This window comes from Bactrocera neohumeralis, chromosome 2 (genome assembly GCF_024586455.1).
Source record: "Bactrocera neohumeralis isolate Rockhampton chromosome 2, APGP_CSIRO_Bneo_wtdbg2-racon-allhic-juicebox.fasta_v2, whole genome shotgun sequence".
Classification (NCBI taxonomy): domain Eukaryota; kingdom Metazoa; phylum Arthropoda; class Insecta; order Diptera; family Tephritidae; genus Bactrocera; species Bactrocera neohumeralis.
The window spans coordinates 28,450,969-28,474,047 of NC_065919.1; the positions used below are offsets into that span (position 1 = coordinate 28,450,969).

The window sequence follows — 23,079 nt, forward strand, 5'->3', positions numbered from 1 at the left end:
TGTTATTGTTAATGCGTCTTCTTCAGCTACTGCTACAATCTGCTCGAGCAATGGCTCGATACCACACAACAACAGTAATAACAGCAAAAATAATGATAACAACAACCACAGCAGCGGCAATAACATCGAAGCTTTAGCCGATTTCGCACATTCCTTTTTGTTGCTTTTATTGTAGTTTGGCTTATTTCGTCGCGATTTCGGTTTCGGTTTCGGCTTTGACTTAGTGATGTGGAACCCAGTTGCGCGGCAACGCATCGCGACAGCACACACACGTACCACGGTACAAGTACGAACACAGGCACACACATACACGAAGTGACTTAGATTGCCGCTTAGCTGTGCCATTGCACAAAAGCGCCGACGACGACGACGACAACAACAGCTGGCGACGGTACAACAACAACTCGCTGCAGCTACACCGGACTTATATAGCGGCAAAACATGTTTGGCAGTGTTCAGTTGCAGATTTAGCCACCAACGAGGCGGTTGTTGTCGTTGTTGCTAGTGCGGTCGTGAATAATTCAATATTTGCCAAAAATTCCAAAACCAAAAATAAAAATTAGAAAACTTAGTTAAAGCACGCAAATCGGCCGTGACAATTGCAAAAGGATTACAACTTTTTTTGGATTAAAACTTCGAAAACAACTTGAAAGCCCTCAAGGTAAGGAAACACGCAAGGATCAAATTAATTGTAATTGAAGAAATTACAGTTTCAACTCAAAAAATAAATAATTGGATATAAGATAGGCAAACAAAAGACTTAAGCAGCGCACTTGACGGTGAATTTTCGGTGCTTCGAAATTGTTTTCAAAGCGCACATAATTAACAAAAAACTAAAACAAGAGCTAAGAGGCGTCTTTCGGAAAAATTTAAAATTTTTGTGAGAAAACTATGTTTTGTGTAAGAACAAAATTTGTTGTGTAAGGAATATGTATATTTATATTTTGTGGCAAAATATTTTTTTTATTTTTCATGAAGGTGGTTTCTTGAATCAGTTTATGCCTAAATCAGAAGCAAATTATATGTATATACTATGAGCGAAATAGTTCAAAAAAATTTGAAGGAATAAATTAAAAATTTCAAATAATTTTTTTAAGCTGTACAAAAAATAAAAACATTGAAACTAACTAATATGTCTTTGGAAAATTTTGTATTTGAATTGAAAAATAATTTTTTAAGACTTTGACCGAAACAAATCAATGTAAGATTTTCAGAGAAAATGTTGTTGGGAAAAAATATTATTATAGCAATTCAAAAAATTAACGAAAAATTAAAAAAATGAGGAAACATTTTTGAAACTGTACATTAAAAAAATAAATTGAAAACTCAGTATTTCAAAATTTTTCGAAAACTTATTATTTGAACTGAAAAAAAAAAAATTTTGAAAATTTTGAACAAAACAAGGGAATGTTTAATTCAACAAAAAATGTAATGTGGAAAGAATATTGAAGTTAAATAGTTTTAGAGCAGATAAAACGAAAATTATTTTTAAGTGGAAAAAAATTTTATACTCAAATATTTATACACATAGCTAAATGAGGGGAAACTAACTGAAACTGTAGGCCATAATTTTTGTTTTAATATCAACAAATATGGCAAGACTTGAAATATTTCTTTAATGCATATTAAACAATAGAACATTTATTTTCTATAAAAATACACGCATTTTTTCGGTGAAGTATCTTAATTTCTGCCACATTTAGTTAAATATTTTTTATAAAAATTCAGAAAATTTCAATTGTTTAAAATAAGAATAATTCTAAGAAGTCAAAAAAATTTTACAAGTTTCTTTAAAAAGAAGGAAACTTATAATATAATTGAAAAAATAAATGAATAAAAAATTTGTATTAATAACAAAATAAACAAAAGTGTTTTTTTTTAAGTTTCCAAATATTTCCTAAAATTTGTTCAAATATTTCATATACCGACAAAAGTTTATATATAAGGTTTTTGAATAGAGACGCTATAAAAGTAGACCGATAGGGACAACAAACGACGCCATATTTTTTCCCGCTCTTTTGACATTTCTCTGCAGTAAAGTTTGCCATTTCATCATAAAAAGATAAACGATTCAATAACAAGTCGAAATTATTAAAATTTACTACCGAAATTCGGAGTCAGTGGCCTCAACATTAAGTTATAATCTATATTTAAACTATTACAATTCAGTTAACTGTAGCCAAACATACTTTCCTGAAATAAATGTGTATGAAAATTGTTGAAAATATGAAATTACCATTCTATTCACAAATTTTCGTGAGAGATTCTTAAAAAATATATTTTTAAAGTTGAAGTTTCCAAAACCAAGCAGAATATTATTATATCTTGTTTTTCATATGAAATTATTTTTTAAAATTTGCAAACATTTTTTTTTTACTTTACAAACAAGTTTAAAAATAAAGTTAAGAAAATATAAATTTTTCCAAAATAAATTTAAAAATTTTTTTTCCAAAAATTAAATAATAAAATATAAAATTAATAAAATTAAAAAAAACTTACAAAATAAATTTTAAAAAATTTCAAAAATAAAAAAAAATTTTTTGTAATTGCGAATATTAAAATTTAAAAAACTTTTTACAAAAAAATAATTATTTACAACTTATTTCGAAGTTAGGCAAAATATTATTATTATTTGTTTTTAAATATAATTTTTCACAAATCATTTTTCAAATTCTCACAAAATTTATCAGCAAGCTTGTATCTTAAATGTTGGAAAATTAAATGCTGTTCATACTTAATTAAATCGTTCACTGGAATTATTTAGAAATAATCATTCAAAAAACGATGCGATGTAGTCTCAACTCAATCTGAGCATTAGCATAATATCTTAAGTAATATATACTATAAAATTTACTATAAAATTATGTATGTGACTAATTAGAGATTTAAAAAGAACTCGTTTAATTAAGAAAGTACTTCTAGGGCTGCAAAATGTTTCACAAATATCTACAAATTGCAATATTTGCATTGATCCCTCCAAAATTTTCGAAGAAATTAAAGCCCTAATTTTGTGCCATTTTTTGGGTACATAGAAAAAATAATTATTTATAAAATGTTGAAATTTTAGAGTTTAAAATTTATAGCCCAAAAATAATGAGTTTTTCATTGCCTTAAAGAATTTGCTTCACAGTAGTGAAAACTCAACAAAAATTAGTAAAATTATACAGAGAATGCCATAAAATATGTGCAAGCAGTGCTAAAATTACGATTAGCGAGCAGAGAACAGCGTTTCTTAGCATATGCCTCGCTGCTCAGTATTTCTAGCAATTTACTAAAAAATTTAGAATTTCTCACTTGACTCAACTTTTTACCGCAAACCGCAATGCAACACATAACTTCAACAAATTCATTTTACAACAAATATTTGAACATGTGTTTCATACAAAGCAAATAGAGCACCAACAACAAATGTGTTTACTAAGGCACTCGTTTCGGCTCACAGAAAAATAAAAGCTTGCTGTTGCAAACACGGTTATTTGCGAAAATTATACAGAAATGTTATAACAACAACAACATCGAAGACCTTGCGCAATGTCAAGTTCGTCGCTTGAGTCTTTTGTTTGTGCTGCTGCGAAATCTAGGTGAACGCGGCAATGGCTGATGCCTTGATGTTGGTAGCACCAGGGCGACTTGTCGCCAATATTCAGCACAAATTTCGCACACACTAAAGGTCAATGCGGAAGTCTTGTGGCCAATCGAAGCGGTATATATGTAAATAAACACGCCGGCAAAGACCCGGTTTCTCTGGCAACGCAAGCTAATTTGCATGCGATTAATAAATTGTGAAGATTTCTACTACTTTGTTGTATTTTTGTGTGATAGTTAGCGCAACACAATATTTGTATTGATTATAAATTATGCCAATTTTAACTCTAAACAAAATTTTTTCGTGAAATGGAGATAATAACCAATTTGACAGTTATTATTATGCCATTGTTTATTATAGTGAATTTTTCCGATCCAAATGTTAAGGAAGTACAGTTTTCGTGCTTAGGCGCATATAAATATTTCTGTTTGTTCTGGAAAATCGTTTTTTTGTTAAGATTTTCGAGATTTTTCAAATAAACTTTAGAGTAATTAATTTGTTAAAATTTGTAAAATTTATATTTTTAAAATATATTTGAAAAAAAGGTATTCTTTTAATTATATACATATTTTTTTTTTATATTTTTTTTTTTGTATTTTTTGATTTTTATAAAGTAGTATAATTAATTTCTATACATTGAAAAAAATAGCGTTAAATATCACAAAATTTTATAAAAATAGTTTTTTATAAATATATTTGTATGAAATTGCATAAAAGTTATTTATATAATAAAAATGTTTCATATATAAAATATTTTATAAAATATATTTTTTTAATTTTTTGTTACAACAAAATTGCATTTTTTAAAGCAATCAAGAAAACTGAAATAGTATCTCTTTAATATATAAAACAAATAAAATAATATCACTATTAAAAAATACTTTACCAAACTTTTAAAGTAGAGCACTAAAAAATAAATTTCTAATACAAAAATATTTTTATTATGAATTAAAATAGATTGTAAAATTTATCTATGCACTTTATTCTGCAGTTAAAATTTAAAGTAATATGCCCAACAAAAATAAATTAATTATAGATTGACTTCAATGATTCAAAAAATGTTATACGTGTTTTACTTTGAATTTCTTTTTTAATATTTTTATTTACTAAAATTTTAATAATTTCTTATATAAGAATGTATTTTTCAATTACTATTTATAAAATATATAACATAATTTTTAAAAAAATATTTTTATGATTATTAATTAGAAAACTAATATTTTTATTTTAATATTTTTATGATTATTAATTAGAAAATTAATAATTCTTTTTATTAAATATACATTTAAATTATTATATATAAAAATGTGTAAAAAACACTTTTATGGAATTTTATAAAACTCGTTTATTAGTTATATATTTCTTTGGATTAATTTTATTTAATACACATTAAAAATATGCATATTTTATTAACAAGTTTTATAAAATTCTACTAAAATATTTTTGTGTTCCATTTTGCAAACAATTTTATGAATAATAATTTTAATATATGATAATTAAAAATAATAAAAGTATTTCTCAAAAATTATGTTATATGTAACGTATAAAACAAACAAATAATAATAAAATATTTCTTAAAAATTTTATTATATACTTTATAAAAAAAAATACTAAAAAGATATTTTTGAATATAAAATTTTATTATTATTAATTTAAATATATTTTCTATATAAAAAACTATAAAATAAATATATATTTATTTATATATATATTTAATATCTTTATTAACAAAACAAATATATATTTTCCTACATTTTTATATCAATCAAAAACACTAAATGTTTTAAGTATATTGAATTTAAACATATATAACAACATATAAAATTCAGAAAAATACAAAATCACTTTTGAAAAGTCAAATGGAAGTAAAATGCTTTTTAAATTAGACCTTAATAATATTTGCATACCATTTTGCCAATGAACTGCATTACTGAATTTAAATGTTTTTTTTTTTTTGTATTTTTGTTTAGTTTAAAAAACAAAAATCATACAAAAATAGAATTTTTATTTATTATCTAAAAGGTGCTTTTAATTTCGCAAAGGCTTTTAAAAAAAATGTTGGTCTCTCATCATTATGATAATCTTAAAGCTTAGAGGCATAGAAAGTCCCAAATTATAGATTTTCTGAACGCAAATATATACAAATATTTTTTATAAATAATAAAAATAATTTATGTCTTATAGGATACTTTTGCAAAGTCAACTTACAGCAACGCGTTGAAAATCTTTTAAAATTCATATACATTATTATATTTTCACAAACAAAGCAATTCGGTTCTTAGCACTTTTTTATAAAATTTTTTGACATCAAATCTTCTGAAACACAATCTACATTGAAATTCTACAAGCCTCTTCAAATTCAAGTTATCTTTTCACTCTCATATAACTTAACACTTGCGCTGTAAACATTTGTTAAAACAAATTGTAATCCTCAATACCATCGCAGAGTGTCTGAAACCAAAACTTGCGAAAAGCCATTTATCGCCTTTTTATTGCCACTTCCCGAAGCACAAGAATGACAAAAGTTGGCCAACATAAACAAACAACAAATATGTTGTAAGCAACGTGCTTGCCAAATGCTTGCTGGCTTGGGTCAATAAACACACACGGCGCTTTAGCCAAGCACACATACATACACAACAACAAAAATGCCATACAAGCAAAAAAGTACGAAAAAATACAAATAAATGGTGCAAAAAGCTGGCAAATGTTAGACAATAGACCAAACAGGTTTGTTTCTGGTTTTCTAGATGTTGCAACTTCTGGCGGCAGCAACACGCTCAGCCAATGTGCAAAGCTGCAAGCAGGTTGCAAGCACTTAGCGAGCGTAATCAACTAGCAATTGCGGACTTGTCAGAGTTAGAAGTCTATATGTGAGCGTATTTGTACACCGATTTGCGATGGGAAGGCATTTCTGTATATTTACAATAGCAACAACAGCAAACTGATCAAGCGCGTCCACCGCGATTCTACGCGCTGCCAACGGGAGCAAAGCGCGCCAACAGCCGCATGCAATTGCAAGCATATTAACTAGATATTATGTATGTATATGCTATATATGTATATAAACTCAATATGTATATATATATATATATGTATAAACACACATATGTATGTGTAATTGCTGCGATTTTACGAGTAATTGCCTAAATTCCCCTCCGAAAAAAGAGTTGCAATCGATTTTGCAAGCGTTTGCCACATGAAATTGTTGCCGTTGCATTACAACAACAAAATAATGGTGAATAGTACTGCTTTAGTTGTTGTAATCACCGCTCAATGCATTTGCTGTGCACATACCACACAAACATGCGTGCAATAACTCCGCATTCGCTGTTGATTGCTGCAGCAACTTGAAGGCACCAGTAAATCCATCGCTTCCATCGAAATCGAAAGCGACACACAGCGCTACCGTTAGCTGCCGTCAACTGTAAGACACATTTATTGGTCGTAGCCCCGAACGTGCGCACCAATTTGCGCGGCGTAAAGGCAATAAAAGCAAAATGCGAAAGTGTTGTTGCGAAAACGTGCTGCCTGCGTTTGCAACAACAACAAACAAATATGGTTATTATATTTTAAAATTTTATTATTGCCATAATTTTTTTTAATTACGCTCTGTAATTGCTTCATTTTGCTCTGCCGTTGCCAAGCTGGTGAAACGAATTCGCGCGAAATTTATTTCTATTCGCTTTTATAAAAATAATTTAATAATTTTGTGTAAAGCGCACAGTTGGGCAAGAGAAACATTTATTGGTCGCTTAATGGCGCGGATTTCGGAAGCTTTTTTTTAATTATTTATACGCTTTCATTTAAGATTGGAGACTTTTATACGAGAAAAAGTATATCTGCTTTCACTTTATGCATTATTTTTTATGTTAAGATATATATATATATATGTAATATAAAATTTTTAGAATGCAAAATCAAAAAAAAAAATTCGGAGTTGCTTTTCAACACTTAAAACTATGTGCGTTTAATAACTTGAACCAGAATTAGAAATAGATATCATAAATCGTATCTTCCAGCTACTCAATTGCAAACATTACAAATATATCATAACCAGTGTTGCCAACCATAGTGCTTCAAAACTTCGCATTTTCCTACTTCCTTATACCATAAAAGCTATAAAAATCATATATATATTGAATATCCATCGTGTTTTTTAAAGAAAATATTAAATAAAAATTTCAAAATTTATAAAAAAAACAACGATAACATGAAACACCCTATATGTACTATTAATACCACTCTATCTTCGAAAATGCTGTTTGTTGTACTATATATCAAAAAAAGCATCATAATGCTGACAATATTGATTGCAAAAGCTCCTTTAAAGTTTTATACAAATACTGGAATAACTTCAAAAACTTTTTAAAAGCTCTTTGCTACTACTTTTACTCTCAATTGCTTAAGGAAAATATTTTCAATGTATACCAAATTCAAAAAATAGTTGGTTAAAAAATCTAATTACACTGCAAAAAAAATTTTTTTTTTTTCAAAAAAAGCGCCAAATGCTTAACTTTAAAAAGCTTGTTTTGAATATGCTAGCCCGATCTGCCAATAATTTCTTACTCGAAGTTCTTCATTAATTTTTTTTTTTTTATATTCTTTGATTATCAAATTCTTTTAAAATATTTTTTGTTTTCATTCATTTTACCCTATGATAACCCGAAACAAATTTCTTCATTTCTTCCAGTTCTCTCTGTATTCCTATTCTGACGTCACTACAAACTTTATATTTCTACACACTTCTTTTACTCCATATACCATAGTGCGTTTAACCGGGTCAAACTTTGAAAATATAAATATAAGCCAGCAAAAATAGGAGTCTATATCTGGTCGGAAACCTCCGTTTCATGTTTAGATTTTCCTTAGTTGTAGTAGAGTTGAGCTCGTACTCTCCATACTTATTCAAGAACGTATACCTCGTTAAAGTGGTATAACCGCCATGTTCAAAGCTAACATTATTTTGGTTTACTCATTTTATACCAGTTTTACCATTGAAAATGGAAATAAATTTTTTTTTTTTTAACTTAAGACTTAAAATAAAGCACTATTATTTATAGAAAACGTAAGCCTCGAAATTAAGTGGTCACTGAAATGTTTCTTATGGAGAATTAAGAAGGATTTCTCCATCAAACAAAGAAGCGTAACAACAGCGCATCTATCAGAAAACATGATAGCGCAGGGTTTCAACGCTAATGCTGCCGTATTGTTTCAGAAATTGGTATAATTTATTCGATTCACTACTTTCCAATGCTTTTTTCGAACTCATCAGGGAGGAATGAGCTCTGAAATGCTAATAGAAAACCAACTTTTTAAAAAGTTTTTTAAGCAACAGTCTCTTTGAAGCCTAAGAAGAAACAGCCAGATAAGGTGGAACATGTGTGAAGCTTTTTGGTTTAAAAAAGAGGATGTTTTCGGTAGAATTTTTCAAAATTTCCCTGCAATAACAGCTCTGTAGCCAACTTGAAACCAGTGACTAATCCAGTGAACCCGATAAGAAACTTCATGCTCAGCAAAGCCCCCCAACTTTTATTCAGATGCCCGTACGCATTTGTGCAACATTTCACTAACTAATGCTAATCAATTAACCAAAGTACTGAGAGTATAACAGCAAATTCACACACAAGACGACCGTAAATATCAATGAAATGAGCAATAAATATTGCACAATATTAGAGACGGCGGGTGGGTGTGATGCCTTGCATTTATTTACAAACAGATACGTCTCTGAATACATATTGAGTGTTGTTATACATATGTATACATATATGTATGTGTGATGACGGCTCATTCACTTCAACGGCAGCAGTGTTGTTGTGCTGCCAGCGACATTGCATGACAAGGCGTTTATGCAAATTGTGTGTACAACTGAAACACCAGCAACAACCGCGTCTACCAGCAGCATTAGTAATTGCAAGACGACTAACAACAACTAATTTGTCAGCTGTTCGTGGGTGTGTCTTGCAACTGTGAGCCACTAAACAGCGTTGCAAATACTCGTAAATAGTTCAACACAAATCTGCCTAAATGACACATCACGATAGCATGAGTCGAAGGCTTGCTGTTGTTATTGCTGTTATTATAACAGTTGCTTGCTGTCGCTTGATTGCTATTTAATTAGTACCGTGAATGAATCGAATGAGTGGCTGCTGATTGGGCGGTCTGCCAGTTGAAGCGTGATTGCGAGGTGAAATTGAAAGGCGGCTTCATAACACTTTTTTGTTGTTCTCTCAATTTGATGAATGGAACTATGACAGCTCTTTGATTTTCAAACTCTTGGAAACGCACAGCAACAGAATGTTTATAAAATTGGAATTCGTTCGCGTACTCGCAGATAACTATCAGTCCTTTGAAGTTTGTACTTTTTGGCTGCTCGCAGACTTTTATCTAGAAGTACCTTGTTGTTATCATATCATGTTTTACGCATTTCAAGCGATTTGTGTTTTGGAAATTTTCCATTCAAAATGCTGAAATGATCTAACAGCCGTCAGTTCACCATTTCTTTCTAGCCAAGGCAAGACAATTGAAAAGTCGCCGGCCTACCATAGTAAAATACATTTGTTGTGCCAAAATTCGGTTTCTTATGCAAGATAGTTCCACGCGATGCATTGAATATAGAGGTCCTCCGACTTTTCGATACCATTTTTGTAGCACTTCTTTGCTTCAAAATAGGCCATAGTTTCGGCGATTAGCTCTACAATCGGCGAAGATTTCTTCCCAGTTAGCATTCTTTTGCGGTCTGAGCACAAGAAACAGGGGTTGGGGGTTCAGATTTGAAGAATACGGAGGGTTCGGAAGCAAGCTGAAGCGTTTTTGTTTTTGTTCAAGAGTGAGCTCGGGCGGCACCCACTTTTCTCAGATATTTCTCATACCCAAATAATCGTGAATGATATGGTGTTTACGTTCAGTTAATATCTTTAAAGTGTCTGTTATCTCGAACAACTTCACTTTACGATCATTCAAAATTAATTTGTGGACTTTTTTGAAGTTTTTGTAGGTAACAACCCCTGTTGGGCGTTCGCTGCAATCACCGTCTTCTGTGCTCATTTCGCCGCGTTTGAACTTAGCATGCCACTTTTCGAAGATTGATGTCCCTGAGTCCATATATTGTTGACCAATCCAAACCTAGTCTTCAACAGTATATTTTCCCTGCAAAAAGCTATATTTTATCAACACCTTTTATCCAGGTTAGATCTAACAAAAAAATATATGAATATAATTCTAGCAGCCTTGTTTCTTAATCAGAAAGAGTTTATTCAAGATGTCACACAAAATTTTGAATCAATAAATCTTTACATTATTCTTTCCTAAAAAAACAATACAATCATAATATGCTGTCAAAACTTTTGCTAAACAACATTAGCAAAACCAAATAAAAAATTAAATTTTGCTACTGCGCCACTTGACTCGACGTCATAATTTAAAAATACAAATAATTTCATGCCGAAACAATTGTCATGTGTATCGCAATTAAATGGCACTGTTATCGAAGCGCTGTCATCAAGCGTGACGCCACGCCTGCAAAATTGAGAAATAATCTTCTTTTAAATTGAAGACGCAATAATAATTGCAACTGTTGTCGCATTTGTCGGTATGTATGCCCAGTACATGCACATGCGCACTTGCCATAAACAAAATTGCGAACAATTAAAAGACAATTAATTTATAATAACAAGAAAACTCCAAAAAAGCTCATTAAAAGAAAGAAAAAAAAACTAAATTTTATGTATTTTATTTTATTTTATTTTTTTTATTTTTTTTATTTTATTTTATTTTATTTTATTTTATTTTATTTTATTTTATTTTATTTTATTTTATTTTATTTTATTTTATTTTATTTTATTTTATTTTATTTTATTTTATTTTATTTTATTTTATTTTATTTTATTTTATTTTATTTTATTTTATTTTATTTTATTTTATTTTATTTTATTTTATTTTATTTTATTTTTTTGGAATTTTTTGCCGTGCTGCATTACTTCCCAACCACGGCTGAAGTGGTGAGTTCAAGCGATTTCCGTTCGTCAACTCAGAAGCGTGGTTTTGTGCGTAATTAGCGGAAATGTGGCGTGATTGCAAGCAAATAAACAAAAATTGCTCAAACCAAACGGCAATTTGCACTTGCTACATTAAGTTATTTGCACACATTAATAAGTAAACAAGCATGCCTCGCACACAGCTCAGTATCAATACCGGCTTTGGTTGTCACTCGGTGGGCTAAGCTGTTGGCAACAAAAGTTGTGGTCACCACGAGGCGGCAATGCGGCTTTGACAAGCTGGCGGATATTGAAGAATCATAAAAGATTATAAAAAATAAAACAAACACATTTTATTCATAAACTTAATCTTTATTACACAACATCACAGCAACTATATATAACTATGCATATACTTCGCATATATTTTGGTGAACTTCCTACTATTATGCAAAATCCAAAACCTGTTGCGCAGCTGCACGCAGCATCAGCTAAAGAACAATATTAGAATAGCGTGCGCACTATATTATTTAGCTATGCGGCCGCCGGAACTATTAGTGCCCGACAGAATTAGTGCTCATCTCTGGTTGACGTAAATATTTATTTATTCCGCTTTAGTCGCATGTTTTTATTTATTTATAACATTTTTGAGCACACTTGTGAAAAAATATACAAACATACATTCATTTTGCATACATACAACGACATGAAGCAACTCAGTTCACTCATACTATTGCGTTGGCATATTACCGTCTGCTTGGCCAACATCACTATGTTGCGAAACATTAGCATCAACATGTTGCGCAAGTTGTGTGCAGACATGTTAGCTACAATCGCCACAAGCTGTGAAGCAAAATTTGAAGGTTGTCTCTGTGTATATATTTTATTATTACTAATATGTTTTTTTTACTAATTTGGCTGTACAGGTTCAGGTTATATATGTATGTATATCTAAAAAATTTGCTAACCGAATACTTTACGAAATTGTCATATGTATGTAGGTAGAAAATAACAATAAACATTAAAAAAAAACTAATTAGTGAAAAATATATGTGCTTATTATACCAGTTTAACTAATTTAAATCAATTGCTTAATCGTTTCGCCGCTCGTTAAGATTTGGAAATTTTGGAAACAGTTTTATTTGATTATGCCAGTTTTTAATTTTTATACCAGTTTTTTCTTGCTAGTCTTTGTTATATAATAAGTATTTGCACAATGTACTCTACTCGGGCAATTCGCGAATATAAGACAGAGTTAGTTTTTTATATTTATAGCAGTTGCTTTTTCTCCTATTATACCAGTTTCTTTGGTTTGCATTAACTATTTGTTCGATTCGCCACACTTCGTTATTCGCGTCTAATAAACGTTGCAATTCTTTATGCCAGTTTCTCCTGTTTGTTTTTTTTTTATACCAGTTACATATTAAACATTTACTAGACTTATCACACTCGAATGCTTCGAGTATAAAATACAAGGTTGTTGTTTATGTTAGTTTTTATATTTATACCAGTTTGCTCGCCTACTCTTTGATTATACCAGTTCTATTTGTTTATAACAAAAGGTGTTCGATTCACCACACTCCAATGTTTCATATATAAAATACACCGTTAGAGGTTTGCCACTTTTTATACCATTTCTCGACTGCTATTTGATTATATCAATTCCGTTGATCTGTATACATTATTTGATCTGTTCACCACACTTAAACGTTTTGCAAATAAAAAATCATTATTTGAGACGAGTTTTTTATATTTATACCAATTATTTGTTCAATTTACCACTCTCAAATCTATTCCAATCTACTACGCGCTTATTTTATTGTTTTACACTTATACCAGTTGTTTGTTTGATTCATTACTATCAATTTGGTTTCTATTTTGTTATGCTAGTTATCGGAGACTTAGAGATCGAAAATAGCTTTTATTTGCTTATAACATACTTTATGCCAAATGTTTGTTTCAATTGACACTCTTTTCTTTGGTCAATTTCCAATTCATTTTGCTTGAACTGTTTTATAAATTATTTACTAGTTTCACAATTTTTTTATAATTCCAAATAATAATTTAATTCCAACTAAGTAGAAACAATTGCAATCTCTTCTCTCCAACAGATGATGCTCATCCAGCCTACACCTCAACAACGCATCTCCATTCGTGAGGAACTACGCGAACCCGAAAACCAATCGGATATCGATCGTGACATCAAACTCATACGCGAATGGTTGGACACACAACCGCATCTGCCCAAGGATATGGACGATGGCCGTTTGGCCACATTCTTGCGTGGCTGCAAATTCAGTTTGGAGAAGGTGAAAAAGAAGCTCGACATGTACTATACAATGCGTAATGCCGTACCGGAATTCTTCGCCAATCGTGATATTAATCGGCCAGAATTGGCGATGGTCTTGGATTACTTGTAAGTATTTACAATTTCCGCCATGAAGTCAGCTAAACTCATTTGGCTCTCTTTCTCACGCTCTCGCATGTTTAGACACTGCCCAACTTTACCTGGTCTCACGCCCAACGGTCGCCGCATCACTTTCGTTCGCGGCATTGATGTCGACTTTCAGGCGCAGCACATTAACGATGCCGCCAAGGTGGCGCTCATGATCGGCGACATTCGCCTGTTGGAGGAGAAAGTCGGCATTGCCGGTGATATTTTCATTGTCGATGCTACGCTGGCTTCGGCACATCATTTTGCCAAATTCACGCCTACTGTGATTAAAAAATTCCTCATTGCGGTGCAGGAGGCATACCCGGTGAAGGTGAAGGAGGTACATGTGTTCAATATTTCCCCATTGGTAGATACGATCTTCAACTTTGTGCGCCCCTTCGTTAAGGAGAAGATACGCAATCGTATCACTTTCCACAGCAACATCGAAAGCTTGTACAAGGCGGTGCCACGTGACTTGTTGCCCGACGAATATGGCGGCAAAGCTGGTTCGGTGGTCGAATTGAATCAACAATGGAAGAAGAAGTTGGAGGAATACACACCTTGGTTCAAAGAGCAGGAGGGCAAGAAGGCCAACGAAGCGTTGCGTCCCGGCTCACCGAAGACCAGTGACGATTTGTTCGGTATGGAGGGCACCTTCCGACAACTGAACATCGATTAGGTTGCACGACTTCCAGATCAAATTTAATCGTAGTTGAGATTAGCGCTAGGATAGAATGGATGTACGGATACGGTTGCGTTCCGCGGCTTTCTCTTGCTTTCTGCTTTGAAGCTAGCTGCTGCTTTTTGTGCTCAAATTCGTATTATAGCTTAAATAAATTACTGACATCGCCCCATTTGTATAAATACCATTCGCTTGTGTGTATATACAAATAATTAAATTTTACCATTATTATTATTATTTTGATACTATTGTTCCGTATTGCCTCGTAGTCTTTTGCAAGACTGTGCCACAGTCGCAAAAATTATTACTCACATTTGTACTTTTATAATCAAATCTTTCACATTTTGTTATTTTGTTGTGTGGGTAAAACTTACTCATGCCACTCATTTCATTCTCTTTTCTTTTATGCTATTCGTTTATGTTTAATGAAATAAATAAAAATCAGAAAAATTTAAGCATTATTTTACCATTGTACTAACGGGAAACAAACAAGGGAACGCCGAATATCAGTATCAGTATCACCTTCGTGAGTTTTCATATCCTTTGAACAGCATCATTCCTTTGATTGCAACTGACAAGCTTTCTGACATCACGTTTTCGGATGTTAGCCGTACACCGTTCTTGGCAATCTCGTCGACTATTTCATTGCCCTCGATGCCTTTGTGGCCCAGCACCCAATTGAAGTGAAGTTGTTTACTTCTGGCAATACTTTGCACTGCAATCCTGCTTCCCAAGACTTCTGGCCGATATGCAATGCGAGGCTACTGCCTTGATTGCGGCTTGCCTGTCTACGTCGATTTTCCGGAAGTCTCCGCAGGTGCATTAGAGGCCAGCTTCGCGGCTTTCGCAATAGCCAAAACCTCAGCTTGAAATAAACTGCAGTGATCCGACAACTTAAAAGGTTGCCTTATGTCTAACTCTGGACTCAGTAACTCAGTATTTTCCCGCACCAACTCCACCGTCCATTTTCGGGCCATCCGTATAGGTGTTTAGAGATATTTAACTTTACAAACCTTAAATGAATGGAGAGCTAAAAAACTTTCAAAGAAATGCGCACAGGACCTTCTATACGATCTTGCAATACATTAGAGACAAGTCTTACACATGCCAGGCCATATAATCAAAATGACCATCCACAAAACTTTGACCAATGCTTTTGTAAAATTCAAACTTTCTAAAAGAGCCAGAACTGATAGTGTACTACTTGGTATCACCTTGAATTTGTCCATCCGTTCAACTTGCTTACTATTAAATACGCCGATTGAAGCAGCCCACCACTCTATTTGCTCATTTAGTATAGATAACTGTGATGAATGAACAAATCTTGCTTTTTTGACCTCGACACTCAATGAGTCTGCCTTCCCAAAGCTATAGATCCGCAAAATATAACTAAGTTGAATAAAAACGTTAAGTTTAATTGAAAAGAACTTCCCCCGATTCACATAATATGATACTTAAATATTAAACTTAACAAAAGTCATTCCATCGGAGTGACAATCAAGTGATCTCCTCCCATTCCGCTTCCCTAGTCCACACTGATCCATATTATATGTCTTTCGTTAACATAAAGACCTCACACTTATTGAGGACCAGTGCTCATTTTTGCATGTCCTTATCATGTAATGAAAACCACTAATATCAATAAAGGTTGTAAGCAGCCTCATTATGACAACATGTTCAAGCTAAAGCTGTCTTTTTCTTCTATAAACGAGAAATTTTTTTTTCAAAAAGCTTATTACTTTTATTCAATAGGTACTTACTTTTTATGTAGCCCAGATTTAGTTCTCAGTATTCTGGATCGCACATCTAAGGTATCGATCAACTATTCTACATATGAACAGATATCTGATCGGATCCATCGTCAGTTCGTGTCAAAATACGGTCGAAATTGTTACTTCTGCCTAAAAAATAGAGGTCTTCACTCTGTTGCCAAATTTCAAAATTTGTCGCCTGCAAAAAGACGAACAGAGGTGAAAGTTAAACGAAAGGCTTGAATTAACTCAACTTTTCACAAAGATCTATTTTAATACTCAACAAAACAGCTGACCACCCACACACACCATCTGGCCACGTGCAAATATGTGCGTACGAATCTTTTCACATGCTCTTTCCCAGTGAAGCCTGAACACGCTTACCTTGCATTGAAGTGAAATTTGTCTAGCAGGCACGTGTGTAGTGGCATTTAACTGTCCACTCAATTGTAGACCACTTCTCTTGCGAATGCTCATTTATGCCACTTGCTCATATAACAGTAGATATTTGGTCGGCCAAACAATAAAGCTTAACCCAAAGTTGAGTGGGTCGTAATGTTTCTATTTAAAGTAACAATTTTTTTGTGCGAAATACTTTTAGTTTTGGACCGTCAAAATTCAAAATTCGGATGTTCGAAAATTCTAATATTAGTTATATGGGGGGTAAGTCAAATTTTCGCTCAAATTTATCTATTTTAGGCATAAATATACACTGTTATGAGTAAAACACGCATTGTAATTTTTATTGAGATAACTCACATATTGACCGAGTCACCTGGAAGTTCGAAAATATTTATTTTAGGTATATGGGGGCTAAGGGAAATATTGACCATTTTTAATATACAGACATACCATTGTTAGAGAAGTACTACCCCTGAATTTCAGTTATATATCACACACATTGACAGATATTTTCGATGAAAAGTCAACATAGGTACTGGAGTCTAAATATTCGGTACCTAGGGGTTTGAACAATTTGTGGTCATAAGGTCGCATACTTCAAAGGCATTACTCATGCAAAGTTTTATCTCGTTATATTAATTGCTTCTTTATTTGTACACTGGAAGGATTAAGATGAAATTTAAAATTGTGTTATATGAAAAGTAGGCGTGGTTATTGTCCGATTTCGCTCATTTTCATAACGTGACATAGAAATATGAAAAAAACCACATATCAAATTTTGCCGAAACCGGTTAGTCGGGTCCCGAGATATGGGATTTCACCAAATAGTAGGCGGTGCCACGCCCATCGTCCAATTTTTACCCCAGTCCTTAAAGCTTTGTCAAATTCTTGCATATCTGGCGCATTTAATTATTGATTTATTGCACTTTTAGTAGTTTTGAACAGTACCGTTATATGGGAAGTGGGCGGGGTTTTCATCCAGTTTCGTCCATTTTCACACTATAGGTAGAAGTTCTTGTAGTTCCTCTGCGAAATATGAGTTTTATATCTTAATTTAGTGCTTGGTTTTAGCATTTCATATGTTTTCGGTTAATGGCGATTTGTGGACGTGACAGTGGTCCGATTAAGGCCTTCTAGGAACCCGAACTTTTTTATACTAAGAAACCTGCATCAAGTTTCATCAAGATATCTAAATTTTTACATAAGTTACAGTTTTCACGCAAGGACGGTCGGACAGACAGAGAGTCAACCGTATTTCAACTTTTCTTGTCACCCTGATAATTTATATATATATAACCCTATATCTATCTCGCTAAGTTTTAGGTGATACGTACAACCGTTAGGTGAACAAAACTATAATACTCTGTAGCAACTGGTTGAAAGAGTATAACAATTTGTTAGTTGCATAATTCAAGACTACTCCTTAAAGTGTACCTCAATAAGGAAGCAGTTAGCGTAATTGGGGTTTCCTGATCATAACATTACGAAGAACAGATTGATCAACGGACAAAAATTCTTTAAGGTTCTTTGCCATCAGAAAAATATTTAAAAACGTTTAGACCATTATTCATATTATTCATAGTTCGAAAATTATTGGAACTGATTTATCGGGGAGTAATATCTTCCTGCTTATGTCGATCAACCAAGAGCTGTACAAAAGTGCTTAGATTATAAATATTAATTAAATATATGCAAAAAAAGTCCGTTAAGTAGAGAACAAATCAGGCCGAAATAATGCCGACAACAACTGATGATAAACACAATTATCAGTGAAAATATATATAATATATATGCTTATAACATCCTTGCAAAAAAGATATAGTTTTGCAAGGATATCTATGAATATCCGTTCATTTAATGGGTCCAAAAATTTAGCTCATGCTTTGTATTTACTTATTGCTCTGGCACGACATTTTACCTATAATCATGTACGAAGCTATGGATGTCGCAGCACTGATTCCTGTAGATATCCCCGCGAAAAAGTGTCCATCTACTGAATCTTGATACTTGTTGTTATGAGATAATCAGCGTTAATAACACGAACCTTGAAATGCAATGTCGAATCAGTCAGAATGGAACCAAGCTCTGCAGCTCTTAAAGTATACAAAACAAAAGCGGAAGAAGAAGGGTGGCCTACTTTGTCTGTGTCAGTTAGTTAGGGCTTGACTAGACTTGTGTTTCGAATAATTATAGTTTAAAGCGACTGTAAAATTTGATTCACCAACAACAAACTTCCCACATCATTTTCACTTTAATATGTTTGGCTTTTTTTTTGGTTATCTTGAAAATCTGACCTAGCTTTTAAACATTTACCAGAAGTAACTATTTCAAGTTAAAAGCTAAGAAAAGCGTAAATATTTGATTAAATATTATTAAAACTTCGAACTTCGAAAAGCGTAAATATTTGATTAAATATTATTAAAACTTCGAATGTCATCGAAACTCCTTCCCTGTCAATTAAACTTGCCTATAATTTGTCCATTGGGCTTTAATCACATGAACAAAGGTAAATCGAAAAGTTTTCACGCACAATTCTTATTAAAACCAATAAATTTCCGCCTATAAAATTGTTTTAATATAGTAATTATTGCCACACAACGGTACATATTGGGCCATAAGGGATGCAACCCTTTGATCAAAATAACAAAGTGAAAGTGATGCAAGCAACCCTGCAGGAGTTTTTTTGTGTGGACTTTCAAAATAGAAGAAAAAAGTGAGTTATTGTAAAAAAGTGCTTCAATCCTCCCGTTAGACATTTCGAGACGAGGTCCGCAGACCTTTTCTCTTCATTCTCTAAATTATATTTCCATTCAAAAAACAGTGAATCAAGAAATGATTTTCTATCAACACGCCTAACGGTTAAGAGCTGTGGGTATGCCTCAGCACTCGCCATAATCTTTTTGAGACTTCTTTTTAGATCTTCACTAAGTTCAAATATTTCTATAAATATGAAACATCGACGGCCCTTGAATGAATTGGGAAGTGGTTATTCAATTTTATTTTTACATATGTATATGTAAGAAACACGCTTCGGAAAGAGCATTCCTGCTGGGCAAATGAACAATGCTTGGTGCTTACAAACCTATAAAAAGAGCACACAAACTATTTTCTGTTTATTGACAAAAAACCGTGATTCAAATGTCATCGAATGAAGAAAAGCAAAGTCCTGATATTTCCGCAACGGTACAAGAAGGATGTTCGACGTGCAGAATGCAACGACGCGATATGTTCAAATGTATTCGTTGGCATTTATGGTTCTCTGCCATGTATCGCCTACCACTAGAACGTTATTTTCCTGCTCGTCTGCGGTTTCTCGCCGTTACTTTGGATTGGACTTACGAACTGTTTTTATATTTAACATTGCTACATATCGACATACTCTTTATGTGCACCATATATCTGCATCAGGATAAAGGTGATCTGGAACTGATAGTGAATTGTATGATCCAGACGATCATCTATACGTGGGCAATAGTCGCAAAGGTCTTCTTTAAACGCATCCAACCCAAACGTGTAAAAGAGCTAATGCGCTATTTGAACGAGGAATGTCGAACGCGGTCAGCTGCTGGATTCACCTACGTTACATTTAAGGAGAGCGTCGATTTGTCGAGCAGGTGGACTACGGTATTTCTGATTTGCTGTTATGCTGGCGTTACTTTCTGGCTTTTCGTACCCATCTTTAATCAGGATCGCAGCTTGCCACTGGCCTGCTGGTATCCCTTCGATTATAAGGTAGGTTTAAGTTGAGGTGACTGTCTCGAGACGACTCTTGATTCACATTTTCATTTGTTGAAATTTTTTAGGTACCCATAGTTTACGAGTTCATTTACTTTCTACAAACTGTGGGTCAGCTTCAAATTGCTGCTGCCTTCGGCTGTACGAGTGCTTTCTATGTGCTGATAGCGTTGATCTTCTCTGGTCAATTCGATATACTTAACTGCAGTCTGAAGAATATTTTGGCTACTACATACACAATTCTAAAAAAACCGAAATCGGAACTCATGTAAGTTTATATTGCAGTGCACAGACAAATTGCTGCATAACCATTTGGCAGTGAAAGCGCTGTCGTGAAAGGTCGTGCGAAAGGTCACTACTAAAACCTGGGAAACTTAACAACCTAGGGGAGTCTTATCGTCCCATAACTCTCCTTTCCTAAGTAGTACAGACACTTGCGGGAGATTACTCCCGACCTTAATCCAACTTCTGTGTCTAGGAGGTCATCAACATAGTCTCCGTACAGTAAACAACTTCACAACAGCACTTACCGTCATAAATACCCATATAATTCGCGGCCATAGATGACGATTCTATCTCACAGGGTGGATTTTGATTTAGTACCCTTAAACTTGCCAAAACCTTTTGGCATAGTCAATTACGCAAGGCTCATTGAAGATATCAAACAATTTATGTTCCTTCCCGGATTGAAGACGTAGTGCAACAATTATCTGAGGTGTCGGCAATCATTTGTGCAATTTCCAAGTTCAGCAAGCAATCGATGGCATTGTAATATCGTCTACCAAAAATCCTATGATTTTAGGTGTAACAATCGACAGCGTGTACTTTTTCACTTTCCAAACGACGGCGATTATTGCCAAAGTATGTACAGAGACACAACAAAATCCCCAATTCGCTAGCCGCCGACACCAGGTCAAAAGACAAAGAGATTTCATTAACTACACAACACCAAAATGGTCGCAGGGATGTCTCCCGTTGAAGACTAACATTTTCTGTTGGGATGCCCCCTCGATATCGAACAATACAGACACAACTAGCTACAGATACGCACTGTACGCCACTAGCAGTGGACCTAAAAACTTCACCGACTCGCTTGACCTCAACTACCATCCATTGCAGACGAAGAATTCGTGTTTACTTGGGATCTAGAGTCACCCTTTCGTAATTTAGTTCTGGATATTGAAGCAAGTTAAACTCTTACCTATCCATAATCGACCCAGAAATACCAAATAGTGAATGAATGATGAGTCCCAGCATGACTCTAGCCACCTCTTCTCAATCCCACTCATCTCACACCTTACTCCCTATACCACAACCCATCGAAAACGCAAGTTTCCAGGACCTCCCAAATAACTTAAGCCTTTCCACACATATAGGGTCTAGAATAATCAAAGTGGAGTGGAGGCATGATAAGGGTCTAGTCTTGACAGTTCTGGCTTCAATCTTAATTCCCGACCGATACCAGTTACTAACTCTAACGAACAAAATGACAAACTTCAAAGTGGAAAAGCTTACCATAAAACCTCTCATTCCCGGTTTAAAATTACTTCATTAGGGGACCAAAGTTTCTCGTAAATATACGGGTATATCAAATAGTGCGTCTTCGTCAGCCAGACGTTCGATTGTGACGAAATTTTTAGAAATGGTTACATCAGAGTAAGAGATTAAAAGAATAATTTAGTAATATTTATAAGTATCATTTTTAGGTAGGATGTCTTCCTCACAACTTTCTCTATAATTTTCTGTCTCATATCGGCAGTTTACTGAGAGAAGAACAAAGCATCGCCGACTATGAGCTGAATCAATATTACATCGCCAAGGAATACAGCACTGACTGCGACTGCATACCACATTTTTTGGACGTGAAAACACCGAAACCCGAACATTTCTACGAAGGTTTCAAAATCGCCCTTAGACCTTGCATTGCTCATCATCGTTATATATTGCACGGCCTAAAAATGTTGGAGGACCTCTACAGTTATCTGTCGTTTCTCAAATATCTTGAAGTGACACTGCTAGTTTGCCTAGTCGCATTTGTTTGGGTTAAGGTAGGCCCACAAATATAAAATGAAATTAAAATCGTATAACATTGTATCAAAACTTTAAGTCCACAGCCGCCAACTCGTTCCTGCGTCTGCTCTCGCTTAGTCAGTATTTGCTCTTGGCGCTCTGGGAAATGTTTATGATCTGTTATATGGGGGAAATTATATTTTTGTGTAGCAAACGTTGCGATGAAGCCCTTCAACGTAGCCCATGGCACTTGCATTCTGGTGAAATAAAACAGGATGCTTTATTCTTTATACTCAACGCCCAGCGTCCTTTCCGCTTGACCGGTGGCAAGATGTACAACTTAAATTTGAAGATGTTTCGCACTGTAATGAGCCTTTATATCGTATTTATATTTTAATATTGTAATTGCTTTTGTTGTTTTTTTTCAGATTTTAACCACATCGTTCTCGATTTTAACCATATTGCAAAATATGGATCTGAGACAACCACAGCCAAAATAA

The 23,079-nt window shown here is 33.5% G+C and overlaps 2 protein-coding genes across 2 annotated transcripts; both read left to right on the forward strand.

The window, feature by feature from the left end:
• The first annotated feature begins 470 nt into the window (after positions 1 to 470).
• LOC126767964 (alpha-tocopherol transfer protein-like) lies at positions 471 to 15,136 on the forward strand. The gene is made up of 3 exons (XM_050485797.1): positions 471 to 661; positions 13,677 to 13,981; positions 14,057 to 15,136. The coding sequence occupies exons 2-3, from the start codon at positions 13,677 to 13,679 to the stop codon at positions 14,676 to 14,678; spliced, it is 927 nt and encodes a 308-aa protein (XP_050341754.1). The 5' UTR covers positions 471 to 661; the 3' UTR covers positions 14,679 to 15,136.
• Positions 15,137 to 19,972: 4,836 nt separating this feature from the next.
• On the forward strand, positions 19,973 to 23,079 carry LOC126751352 (odorant receptor 83a-like). Its single transcript, XM_050461557.1, has 5 exons — positions 19,973 to 20,566; positions 20,638 to 20,837; positions 22,329 to 22,610; positions 22,808 to 22,939; positions 23,046 to 23,079. Exons 1-5 carry the CDS (start codon positions 19,973 to 19,975, stop codon positions 23,077 to 23,079), a joined length of 1,242 nt encoding a protein of 413 aa, XP_050317514.1.